The 14,276-nt window shown below is 36.4% G+C and overlaps 1 protein-coding gene across 1 annotated transcript; it reads left to right on the top strand.

Annotated features, from left to right (window-relative positions):
* Positions 1–10,530: 10,530 nt before the first annotated feature.
* LOC110791458 (pentatricopeptide repeat-containing protein At3g49710) lies at positions 10,531–13,782 on the top strand. The gene is made up of 2 exons (XM_056828896.1): positions 10,531–12,971; positions 13,467–13,782. The coding sequence occupies exon 1, from the start codon at positions 10,686–10,688 to the stop codon at positions 12,849–12,851; it is 2,166 nt and encodes a 721-aa protein (XP_056684874.1). The 5' UTR covers positions 10,531–10,685; the 3' UTR covers positions 12,852–12,971; positions 13,467–13,782.
* The last annotated feature ends 494 nt before the right edge of the window (positions 13,783–14,276 follow it).

The raw sequence follows: 14,276 nt of genomic DNA, 5'->3' as shown, positions 1-14,276 counted from the left end.
TATAGGTAGAAACGGAATTATAAATTCCTTTCATTTGTTCCTTTGTTTTCCTATTTCTTGTACCCTTTCTTATAGTCTTAAGAATTGAATTCTTTAGTGTTGACTTTTATACTTTGTTAGACATGTCCAATGTCACCAACAAGGTTCTTTACCATTTTAATTTATGTTGAATATTTTGTTTCAACTAGATGATCTTACCAGAAGCTTCTAAAGTTCTCTAAGTATCGATCTATTCGACTGTCTAGGGACTAGACTCATTCGAGAATTAAATGGACAAAGATATTAGGTTGTTAACCATTGGTAAAGCTGAGTGTTTAAACTCAATGCTTTATGATCTCAAAACTACATTGTATTTTGAATTCACAAGCACCAATCGGTTTGCCATTCGACTTTGATACTCGAAAACAACCATAAAAGTCGCTAAAAGAAACGTACATTTTAAATCGCTCTTTTTATCTCATTTCCGTGAATCGTTCTTGAATTCACTACCAATCGAGGAAATTTACTGTTACCTTTCTAAAAGGATTTATTGCAGTGCAAGATATTTAATTATAAACAATAATTAAAACATACATTGAAGCATGCAAAGTCTAAACATTTATCATGAGTAATAACTTGAAAATTAAAGCAATCATGCAATTTCAACAAGTTATTAGCATTTTATTCGAATTATGTGTTCCGGCAGGTGTGAATAAAATGATTCCAAGACCCTAAAACCATTGAAGAATTAAGCACAGTTTGTCGACTCAATTCTAAAACATTTTAGGTAAGCAAAAGCCTTTTGCTAATAGTCTAGAAACTACTCTTGGTTGATAGGTACGTCTAAGAACTTATTAGGTAAACCTATCGATTTTGCCACGACATAAAAGGACTCCTTACTTATATCGTTGAGTTTCACCAAAACTAACATGTACTCACAATTATTTGTGTACCTTGCCCCTTTAGGACCAATAAGTAACACCTCGCTGAGCGAAAACTATTACTAGATTGATGTAAAGGATATCCAAGCAAGTGTATATTTTGGCATGGCACCTTATAACTCAATTTTCAAGTTTGGAACTTAAGGCTCTTACTATGTTGGTTAGATTTTAAGTGAACTAAAATCCTTAATCATGCAACATAATCAAGCTTTGATCTTATGCATTTTAAGACATATTTAAAAGCAATAAATAACTTAAAATATGCATAAGATAAATGTGATCTAGTATGGCCCGACTTCATCTTGAAGCTTTAACTTCAAAGTCCGTCTTGAAAATCTCCGTGGGAGGCACCATTTTCTTCAAATAGGATAAGCTATAATTAAAACTAATTACAACTATTTGATGGTACGCAGACCATGTTTGAATTGAAAAACAACTTTGGCACTTTAGACCAATTACATTCAAATTAATGGTACGCAGACCATATTTTCTATCATATTTGGGCCATACTAGTCACTTCATAACCTGCAAAACAGTACATATACAATATATACCATTCACCCATTCATTAACATGAATGGCCCACATAGCTGGTTAGTAAAACACATTATGCATCACGTAAACATTTGCAGCAATTAATCAAGGGCACCAATAATCTACCAATTATTCAGTCCTTATTAATTCTAATCAAGTTGTTTTAACCTTAAGGATTTGTAGACCTAATCAAGAGTTTATGACTAAAAAGGGCTCCCACTTAAACCAATAAATTCATATGCTTTACTAATTTTAAACATAAAATGTATTTCTAGTCTAACCGGAAACATACAAATTTAATTAAAATTTAAAGCTCATATAAATTTATAATTGAATCCACAAAGTTTAATTTAATTTCAGTCGTATTTAAATTAATTCATGATTTTAATTTTAGTAAAATAATTAGAATAAATAAAATTTATTATAATTACAATATTCAAAATTAAAATCCAAGAAAATAATTTAAATTATTAATTTTAAAATTAATTAAAATTACGTAAACTGAAAATTTCAAATTAAAATTTCAAAACGATCTAATCGCAACGCAACAATCCCACGCAACGCACGCCCATGGGCCACACGCACACAGCCATCGCTGGCCATGTGCGCGCAGCCCATGCGCTGCCTCGCATCGCTGCTGCTCACCATCGCAAGGCATCACGCATGGTGCTCGCTGCGCGCGCCAGCGCTCGACGCACGAGCATGCTGCCGCAGCCCATCGCTGGGCGCAGCGCTCGTCGCACGTCGCAACACGCACCCCCACGCCATCGCTGGGCGCAGCGCTCGTCGCACGCACAACAAGCACTCGCACGCCATCGCTGGGCGCAGTGCTCGTCGTACGCACAACAGCGCTCGCACGCCATCGCTGGGCGCAGCGCTCGTCGCACGCACAATAGCGCTCGCACGCCATCGCTGGGCGCAGCGCTCGTCGTACGCACAACAGCGCTCGCTGCGCGCGAGCGATCGATGCTTGGCGCAGCACTCGTGGCACGCGAGCTTGCGCTCGCTGCGCGCGAGGCTCCGCACGCTTGCGCGAGGCAGTGCGCGTTGTGGCGCAGCTCGCTTGCTGCCCACACGCGACTGCTCGTGCCTTGCCCTCGCCCTCGCCCATTCTCCCATCGCACACAGCCCACGACACAAGGCAGGGCTGCTGCCTTGTGCTCGTGCACCATGGCCTTGCTCATTGCTTTCTTGCCGCATGGGCGACGAGCTCCCTTGCTCGTCGTCATATGCCCGCACTATGCAACACCCCTTAAGGGTAACACGTAGCGTCCATTGCTTTGTGCGTGCAAGTTATATGAGCGAATCGCATAAAATTTTAAAATTTATATTCAAAATTAATGACAAATTAATAAATAATATTAATTTCATAATTTTAGGGCGAAAAATCGAAAATTTATTATTCAATTGATTTCCGATTAACATGGATTCAAGTCTAGGTCATAAAAATTTAAAATTTAACATAAATTTACAATTTTTATGGTGGTTTTTAATCATAGGTATCTAATTAAATTATAACTAATTATGAAAATCAAATTAATTCTAAATTATTCCAATTTTCAACAAATTAATCATAATTACAAATTAGATTGCATAATTAACAAGGTTAGGCATTCAAACTTGTTAAACATATACAGTAGGTCAATCAAAAATTCAAGATTTATCAACAAGAATCGCAAATATTTAATTTAACATCTTAAATTTACGAAATTTTGCATTCGAAAAACTAAAACTCCGAAAAGTCATAGTCAGGATTCGAATTTGAGAATTCTGGGTTCGGCCGAAAAAAATTATTTTGGTCAAAATTTTAGAATGCCTTTTACATGCGGAATTGACACAAAAATCACTCGATTTGGATGAGTAACGAAGAAACTGCCGAAAAACTGCGTACGTATAATTAAATAAACGCAATTTGCAATTAATTAACAATTACGAAAATTAATCACCCCTTTTAATTCTTGCAAATTTGTAATATTTAACCATGTTCATGCAATTTAGATTATGAAAATAATAAGAGGCTCGTGATACCACTGTTAGGTTATGATACATATGACAATTCATAAATCATGCGGAAAACCCATAAATCCAGGAAAACATATTATTTACACATAATCATTTAGCATAGTTTAGATGCATACTCTTTGTTGCGTGCCTTCCCTACCTGCGCCCGAACCGAACAAGAACAAGTCTTTAGGACTCCAAGTGTCGTCCCTCCGTAGATAGTCCACAGCACGTCCGGATCCGCCTTAAGATTGACCAACTAGAATCGCCCTTAAGGTACTACTTATTTTCGGCTAAATGGGCAAGGGTTATGGCTGATTTTTCTGCTTAAAAATCCTAGCTTTGAATACTTGAAAAACTTGTGTATAAATTTATGACCCTAGGCATATATTTATAGAACCTTGGAAAGGATTTCGAATCCTGTTAGAATACTAATTAATTAATTAGAATCCTATTAGAACTCTAAATAATTAATTTAATCTTTTAGGATTAGGATTTAATCTATGCACGAATTCTGATAGCTTTAGGATTCGTATAGCACGTACACACGCACCGCACGAGCATCTCACGCCCATGCGCAAGCCTTGCGGCCCACGCTGTGCGCACGGCGCACAGGCCCACTGCCCGCAGCCCATTTGTGTGCGCGCGCCAGCCTTGGCTGGGACTGGCCTTGCGCTGGGCCTGGTCGAGGCATTGGCGTGTTGTTGGATGCGTGTGGCTTGCTGGGCGATGGCCTGGCTTCGTGCTGGGCCCTCTTCCGGCAGGCCTCGTCCGATGCTTATTCGTACGATACGCTTCCGATTAAATTCCCGGTTCCGGAATTCATTTCCGATACGAACAATATTTAACATTTCCGATTCCGGAATCAATTTCCGTTTCGAACAAATATTTAATATTTCCGTTTCCGGAATTATTTTCCGATTCCGATAATATTTCCGATTCTGACAATATTTCCGTTTCTGGCAATATTTCCGATTCCGGCAATATTTCCATTTCCGATAATATTTTCCGATACGTACCATGTTTCCGTTTCCGGCAACATCTACGACTTGGATAATATTTATATTTCCGATACGATCCATATTTCCGATTCCGGCAATATCATCGTTTCCGGAGTATTCATTTCTTGCCTGTGACGATCTCAGCTCCCACTGAAACCAAGATCCGTCGATTCCGAATATCCATAGATGGAGTATTTAATGCCATTAAATACTTGATCCGTTTACGTACTATTTGTGTGACCCTACGGGTTCAGTCAAGAGTAAGCTGTGGATTAATATCATTAATTCCACTTGAACTGAAGCGGCCTCTAGCTAGGCATTCAGCTCACTTGATCTCACTGAATTATTAACTTGTTAGTTAATATTGAACCGCATTTATTAGACTTAACATAGAATGCATACTTGGACCAAGGGCATTATTTCCTTCACTCACTACTGACCAATTTCTCTTGAATTTGGAAGAAATCACGTGATTCCCAACCCAATGTTACCGTTTATTTAGTTTTTCAACAGCTACATTCCAAAAAAAAAAAAACCCACTACATTTCCCCACCCATTCTCTGCATGACATGTGTCCCATTATTTGATTAGCCAATCAGAATTTTATTCCTTTTTTCTAAACGGCTATATTTCTTTTAACGGGTAATTTTGCGTTAAATAATTTTAAAAAAATAAAAAATTATACCAACAGTCATAAAATTTCAAGATCTATAAATAGAGACCAATTTTGCTATATTTTGACACACTTTCAAAAATCATTTTTCTCTCTCTAAAATCATCAAAATCATTTTTTCATATCCTTCGTCCCAGATTAGTTGTTACACTTTCTTTTTTCGTTCGTCCCAGATTAGTTGTTACACTTCTAAATTAGGAATGACCCCACAATTATTATATTGTCTCTCTCTTCCCACTAAATTCTTTTTTGTCCCCACACCCTCTCTCACTCAATTAAAAAAATACCCCACTGACTCCTATCACATCTACTTTTTCAATAAAATAACAATTGATAACCAAACAACCACTTATCACCTAAAATTTTGTGCAAAAGTAAGTGTAACAACTAATCTGGGACTGAGGGAATACTATAATTTGTGTAATTTTTTGAAAATTACTGAACATTAAAAATAGATATAAAAATAACGTAAATAAAATGATTAACGTAAATTAAATAATTTATCTTAACTAATTGTTAAAATTCATTTAAGTTATTAATATAATTGAATAAATACAAAATGGATGGAGTATGTAGGAAATAGAAAGTGTGGTGGGGTTTAGTGAATAGTAAAAGTAAAAGTGGTGAGGAGTTTTTCTTTGCTCATTGGTGGGATAAGTTTGTTGTAACAAAATTTGTGGGGGTTTCTAAATGCAGAATTTAATTTCTTAATATAAAATTTAAAATTACTAAAATACCCCTAGTAAAAATATGTGCTTCGTATTTATTAATTAAAAATTACTAGCATCGTTCTATACATCTTACCGCAAAACCAAATCGATCCCCATCTTGAATTTTTTTTCTTTGTTGAAGGATAAAAGATATCGCACTAACAACCATCTTGATTTGTTAATAGCGTCAAGTTGAATGTGTAACGATTTATTGATTTTAACAATTCATTTTGTAGGCAATTTAGGTACAAAAATCTGCATCATAGATTCAAAGATTAAACAACTAAGGTTTATTTTCCAATCTAAAAACTCTTGTTTAAGTATATGGCAAAGAGGTTAGATTAAAGCTTAAAAGTTGAAGATTTTGAGTGACATGAAGATGACGTGTTTGAGATAGAAGAAGATAGAGAAGTGAAATAATAATACTTCATATGTAGGTTCATAATTCCAGGTGGAAGATTATATATTATATATTTTTTCTTTTTTCATAATTTTTTTTAGCGAGTCTCCTGTGAGACCAGTCACACCATCAACTTGATGGTGTGACGAGCGCGAAACCAATAGCGCACCTCCCCTAAAACCAGGGCTGGCTAAAGGGCGGTCCAATCGGACCTACAGCACAGGGCCACATAATTTTTGGGGGCCCAAACAAATTTATGTTGGTTAAACTCCCATAATTGTTTTTTATATATTTAACCGCTGCTCTAGTATACAATCTATGATATTTGGCCCAGTTGGTAAGGGGACCCAAGTGTGGGAGAGAATACCAGGTTTGATTCTTAACTCTTGGTGTTTCTTTTATTTTTTTTTGCTTTTTTCGTGGCTGTCAAACTTTTTCCATCTATTTCTAAAATTAACCCCATAAAACGTTAAACCATATTATTATTTTTTTTTTTTTTTTGGCAATTAATAATTGTATTAATAACCAAAGCCTTGAGCAAAACACCCAAGGGAACAGGGAAACCAGACCACCAAAACAACTCTACACAAAATCAAATGTGTAGTATCCTACTCCTAAGTTCCTCAGAACCTCTACAACAAACTTTAAACAAAATTTCCCTAACAATACTGTCTATGCTCTTAGTAGGCCTTTTAAAAATTACAGCATTTCTAGCAAGCCACACACTATAGATGGCTTCAGTGAAGCACATAACATACAACTGATCAGCAACACCAACTTTTCTGCTCCTCTTCATAGCTTGCTGCAACTCAGAAGCAAAACCAGTAGCTCTTCTATGAACACCAATCTGCAACAACAGTTTAGACCAGACTGCAGAAGAAAACTTGCACTCAAAAAACAGATGTTCAACTGTTTCTTTCCCATCTGTGCACATCACACATTGATCAGAACACTGAATCCCCCAAGCTTGAAGTCTATCAGTAGTATAAAGCCTATTAAGGATAGCCAACCAAGTAATAAACAAGCTTTTTGGACTAGCTTTGTTATAGCACATTACTCTCCACCAAGTAACCTTAGGAGCAACACCCTGCAAGCATTTATACACCTTGCTGATACAGTATTTACCATTTGCAGTGGTTTTGTCCCAACCACCAATTTGCAGAATAATCTCTCTGCTATTAAAAATCTTCTTAAGAGCCCATGAACAAGATCCAGGAGTGGACATTTGAAGAGGATTTTGGCCTTTCATATAGAAGCTATCAACCCACTGCACCCACAGCTTATCTTTTTTAAAAGCCAAAGCCCACAGCAATTTCCCAATGGCCACTTTGTTCCAAGCAGCAATATTCTTCACATTCCAGCCACCAGAATTTCTAGGTTGATACAGTTTATCCCATGCTACTAGAGCTTTCTTTGATGCTGCAGTGTCACCAGACCATAGGAAACACCTACAATAAGCTTCAACCTCCTTAATGATTCTTTTAGGTAAAATGAAAATTTGACACCAGAAAGTCTGCATGCCAAACAAGATGGTTTTGATAAGTAACAACCTGCCAGCATAAGACAAAAACTTAGCTGACCACACCTTAGTTCTAGCCAGAATCTTGTCCACTAGAGGCTTGCATTGAGGATAGGAAAGTTTCTTGGAGGAAAGTGGCACCCCAAGGTATCTAAAAGGAAGGCAAGCTTCTGAGATTTTCTGAGCAGATAAAATATCTGTTTTGTCACACATTGAAACACCAGCAAAGTAAATATTACTTTTATCCATATTAGCTTCAAGGCCTGAAGCAGAAGAAAACTTGGAAAAGGCTTCAAGGAGTAATTGTACAGAGATCTTGTCAGCTCTTGCAAACAATAATAAGTCATCTGCAAACATCAGATGAGTAATATTGAGCTTCTCACATCTAGGATGGAAGTTAAAATCAGGATTTTGCTTCAATTGGTTCATACATCTTGTCAAGTATTCCATACCAATAGCAAACAGGAAAGGGGAGAGAGGATCCCCCTGTCTCAGCCCTTTTTTTGCTTGGAATGGCTTGCTAGGAAAGCCATTGATGAGAATAGAGTAGGAAACGGTTGTAATACAAGTCATGATCCACTTCACAAACACTTGAGGGAACCCTAGCTCTTGCAGAACAGTCTGAAGAAAGTTCCAGTCAACTGAGTCATAAGCTTTTTTTAGATCAACTTTTAGGACACATCTAGGGGAAATATGAGCTCTACCATACCCCTTGATTAATTCAGTTGCCATCAAAATGTTGTCAGCAATGAACCTCCCAGGAATAAACCCTGATTGGCATTCACTAACCACTTCAGCAATAACTTTTTGCAGCCTTGCAGTAAGAATCTTAGATATGATTTTGTAAAGAGTGGAACAACAAGCAATAGGACGAAAATCTTTAACATAGGAAGCATTAGGTACCTTAGGTACCAGAGTAACAGAGGTGCAGTTCATACCAGGATACATTTCCCCTTTCTGAAAGAAGAACTTGACAGCTTCATACACATTTTCTTTAATCCAAGGCCATGCTTTCTTAAAAAATACAGCATTGTATCCATCCAACCCTGGAGCTTTACTGTCATCAATGGACTTGAGAGCCAAGTCAATCTCATCAGTGGTAACTGGCACACATAGAGATAGAGCTGCAGTTCTAGACAATCTTGGGCCTGATCTGAGAGAGGGGAGATCAGGCTTAGAAATGTGAGTAGCAGCTGTACCAAGAAGAGCCATATAGAATTTCTGAATTTCCACAGTGATTTCCCCAGGATCCACAATTTTATTCCCTTGAGGAGTGTACAGCAAAGAGATTCTATTCATGTTTCTTCTTTGCTTGACAGAAGCATAAAAGAACTTAGAGTTAGAATCCCCATCAGCTAGCCATTGAATTCTAGATTTCTGCTTCAAAGCAGATTCTTCCACAGATAGCCACTTTCTAAGATTTCCAGTACACCTCTTCTCTTCAACTTGCATTAACAAATCTGCAGGATCAGAACATAACTGATTTTGAACTTCTTCCAACTCTTGTTGAGCTTTTTGAATTCTCACAGTGATATTTGCAAACTCCTCTTTGTGAAGGGACTTCAGTTTGTGTTTTAGCCTTTTCAGCTTAAACCAAACTTTGCTTAAACCATATTATTAATTTTACTCTATATTTTGTAAAAATAAAATAATATTAATATAATAATTATGTGTTTATATTAAATAATTGTCTGTAAAAAATTTTAGGGGCCCAATATCTGTATTTGGCACAGGGCCTCCAAATTTTCGAAAACGGCCCTGCCTAAAACTATATATAAAAAAAAAGTAACAGATTTAAACTATAGAAGTGACATACCTAAACTAAAAAAGTACCTCCTCTAAAATTATATAAAAAAAAGTAACATGTCTAAACTATAGAAGTAACATACCTAAAATAAAAATGTACCTCCCCTAAAACTATTCCGTATAAAAAAAATAACATGTCTAAACTATAGAAGTAACATACCTAAACTAAAAAAGTACCCCATCTAAAATTATATAAAAAAAAGTAACATGTCTAAACTATATAAGTAATACATAAACTAAAAAGGTACCTCCCCTAAAACTAATCCGTATAAAAAAAGTAACATGTCTAAACTATAGAAGTAACATACCTAAACTAAAAAGGTACCTCCCCTAAAACTACTCCGTATAAAAAAAAAGTAACATGTCTAAACTATAGAAGTAACATACCTAAACTAAAAAAAATACCTCCTCTAAAATTATTTTAAAAAAAAGTAACATGTCTAAACTATAGAAGTAACATACCTAAACTAAGAAGGTTCTCCCCTAAAATTACTCCGTATAAAAAAAAGTAACATGTATAAACTATAGAAGTAACATACCTAAACTAAAAAAATTACTTCCTCTAAAATTATAAAAAAAGAAGTAACATGTCTAAACTATAGAAGTAACATACCTAAACTAAGAAGGTATCTCCCCTAAAACTACTCCGCATAAAAAAAGTAACATGTATAAACTATAGAAGTAACATACCTAAACTAAAAAAAGTACCTCATCTAAAATTATGTAAAAAAAAAAGTAACATGTCTAAACTATAGAAGTAACATACCTAAAATTGTAAGTGTGATCTGGTCTCACCATCAGTTGATGGTAAGGACAGTTTCATATAAGAATTTGGGATTTTTTTTAATAAGGATATAAAGGGTAGTTATGACTTTTCCAATTCTGCACAAAGAAATTAATTTTTGCATTTAGAAACTATGAAATTTGTACGTGAAAAAAGTGATGTGGAGGGGTAAGAAAGTGGTAGAGAAATAGTGGTGATGAGTTTTTTTTTTCCACTAGTGAGAGTGGTCTTAGACTATTAGATTTAAACTTAGCCGGTCAAATCGGTCGTTCATTCTAAATTCCCAAACTTCTGCCAAAGTTCATGGAATTTATCATCAATCGAAATTAAAATCTAGATGAACCAGAGTTCATGGAATAATCTCTCCAAGTTTTGCCAACTACTAAAATCATGCATTGCACAAAGAAATCTATTAACAGGAAAATCTCTTCATACTCTTTACATTAAATCAGTAATCCCATCTTCAATTTATCTTTCCAATCACTTCATCATTCTCTACGCAAAATGCCGCCAGATTTCTGCTGCGCGGAAAGTTTTCGACGCTACACCATGCCCAAATGTCTTCTCCTACAATGCCATAATCGCTGCATACGTAAAAGAAGGTAAAACTCGGATTGCCCACCAGCTGTTCGACGAAATTCCTGAACCAGATATTGTATCATTTAACACCCTTATTGCTGCCTGTGCGGAGAGAGGGGAAACATTGTCTGCTCTTAGGCTTTTTGATAGGGTTAGAGAGATAGGTGTTGAGATGGATGGGTTTAGTTTGTCTTCCATGATTTCAGCTTCTTCTAATGATGTGTTATTGATAAAGGAGTTGCATTCTTTGGTTGTTAAAGGAGGGTTTGATGTATCATATGCTTCGGTAAATAACTCACTTGTTAGTTGTTATAGTAAAAACGGGTTTTTGGAGGAGGCGAAGAGGGTGTTTTGTGAGATGAGTGGGAGAGAAGACGAGGTTTCGTGGAATGCGATGATTGTTGCTTATGGGCAAAATAAGGAAGGAAGAAAAGCTCTTGAAATGTTTCAAGAAATGGTTCAGAGGGGTTTAAATGTTGACATGTATACACTGGCTAGTGTACTTGCTGCCTTTACCAGCTTAGAAGATCGTGTAGGCGGTCTTCAGTTTCATGCTCGGTTGATCAAAATGGGATTTCGCTCAAATCCACATGTGGGGAGTGGGCTGATTGATTTGTATTCAAAATGTGGGGGCAGTATGTTAGAATGCAGGAACATATTTGAGGAAATTTCTGAGCCCGATTTGGTTCTGTGGAACACTATGATCTCTGGATATTCTCAGTTTGAAGAATTATCTGAAGAGGCTGTTGCATGTTTTAGAGATGTGCTGCGAGTTGGTTATCGTCCAGATGATTGCACCTTTGTATGTGTCATAAGTGCATGCTCAAGCTCGCGTTCTCCTTCTCATGGAAAGCAGATTCACTCATTGGTTCTGAAGTCTGACATCCCATCAAATCGAATAGCAGTTAACAATGCTTTGGTAGCAATGTATGCGAAATGTGGGAATCTCGTTGATGCAAGGCGGTTATTTGATAGGATGCCGGAGCATAATGCCGTCTCTCTGAACACCATAATTGATGGTTATTCCCAACATGGGTTTGGGAACAAAGCATTGCATCTTTTCAATTGGATGCTTGAAACTGATTATACTCCCACGAACATAACCTTTATTTCTGTGCTTTCAGCATGTGCACACACAGGGAAAGTTGAGGAAGGCCAGAAATATTTTGAGATGATGACGGAGAAATATGGTATTATTCCAGAAGCAGAGCATTACTCTTGCATGATTGACATGCTGGGTCGGGCTGGGAAACTAGTTGAAGCTGAGGAGCTGATTGAGTCAATGCCGTATAGCCCTGGTTCCATTGGCTGGGCAGCTTTGCTTGGCGCCTGCAGGAAATATGGCAACATCAACTTAGCTGTTAAGGCGGCCAATCAATTTTTACTGATGGATCCTTTAAATCCTGCTCCGTATGTCATTCTTGCAAACATATATGCGGATGCTGAAAGATGGGAAGATTATGCAAAGGTCAGGAAGCTTATGCAAGATAGAAAGCTTAGAAAGAAACCAGGGTGTAGTTGGATTGAGCTAGACAAAAAGATTCACACTTTTGTTGCTGAAGATGCTTCACACCCTATGATAAGAGAAATATACGATTACTTGGAGGAGATACTATTGAAGATAAAACATGCTGGTTATGTGCCAGATGTACGATGGGCAATGGTTAAGGATGATAGAATAGGAAAAGCAGAAAAGGAGAGAATGTTGTATCACCACAGTGAAAAACTAGCAATTGCATTTGGGTTGATGTCAACTAAAGACGGAAAGCCTCTCCTTGTTGGGAAGAACCTACGAATATGTGGAGATTGTCATAATGCTATCAAGCTTATTTCTTCTGTTACTGGAAGGGAGATAACTGTCAGAGATACCCGAAGATTTCATTGCTTTAAGGATGGAAAATGCACATGCGAGGATTATTGGTAGCAGTTGTCATTGTTTTTATCTATAACACTTGATCTGAGATTTCCTACTGCAGCATTGTTTTCCAACACTGGATTATATGCAGCAACTTCATCGTCTGCCTGATATTGTGCAAATTACTAGGTTTGTCAATCAGTAACCTGCCTTATTTGAAAGTTTACGACACTAACTCTACCCACATTTAAATCGAAATACAGACTCCCCCTTGCAGATTTGTTTTTTTTTTTAATATAATGTTTTGACATATGTTGTTCCTTTTTTTGCTGCTTATATGTGTACATATCGTTGTACACTTTTTCTTCCTGTGGGATCAATATTTCATAGCTGCACTCTTATTGCCTTTCAATTTAAGATTTCATTGTTTTCGTTTTGTTTTACTTTTACCTGGTAATATGATCCTAGGTAGTATTGTAGTGATTCATACACCATATCCATCTTCTCTTTAACTTTCAATTGGCTACTCTCTACTTACTTAGGAACTCCAATAAATTAGCAGCTTTACGAAAAAGATAACTATTAGTAGAATATGTGATGATTGAAGGAATGTAATTTAGGTTTTTGAGGATTTAGCATTTGAGAATTGTATGAAAGACTCATACTATTCTGTTCTTTGTGTAGTGTGGCAAACATTATTGAAAGACAGATATCTGGAGCTCGGGAAGCAAAAGCTAACTGGCTGCTGCTGTTTATTGTGCTTGAAGAGGAAAGAAACACCAGTGATAGCAAAATAGCATTGTCGAAGATTTCCTGGAGCTGCATGCCTACACACGGCTACACCTATGTTCATATCAGAAGGGGGAGTGAATCAAGCTTTTTTGTAACATTATAGTTACAACCACTGTCAGTTTTCTTACTACTCTGTTTACAACAACAACAACAACAAAGCCTTAGTCCCAAAATGATTTGGGATCAGCTAACATGAATCGTCGTAAGAGATCGTCATTGTCACCAATCAAACCAGAAAGAAGCAGGAATTAAAAAGAAAAAAGTAAGGAAGAGAAAGTGGAATTAATGAAAGTAAGATAAGAGAAAAATATATATATATTATAGAAGAAATATTGTAAGAGATAATAAAAAATAAGTAAAGTTTAAAATAAATGAATAAGTAAAATAAGTACATTTCAAAATAGCGTGTAAAATTAAAATAAGTTAAAAAAATTTTAAAACTAAAATAAAAAATAAAATAAAAATAGAAAGAAACAGAAACACGAAAGCTGTATAAATCAAATGAAGTCATCAATGTATATTCTCTCCCTCCACTCTGTCCTATCCAACGCCATATTTTTCTCAATCTCAAGAAAGCTCATATCGTGTTCAATCACCTTCCTCCATGTTTTCTTAGGTCTTCCCCTACCATTTGCAATTCTATCATTTTGCCACCCTTCTATCCTCATAACCGGTGCATCATTTGATCTTCTGCTTACATGT

This window comes from Spinacia oleracea, chromosome 5 (genome assembly GCF_020520425.1).
Source record: "Spinacia oleracea cultivar Varoflay chromosome 5, BTI_SOV_V1, whole genome shotgun sequence".
Lineage (NCBI taxonomy): Eukaryota > Viridiplantae > Streptophyta > Magnoliopsida > Caryophyllales > Amaranthaceae > Spinacia > Spinacia oleracea.
Note: the sequence above shows the minus strand (reverse complement) of the source record. Positions and strands in the feature narration are given on the sequence as shown.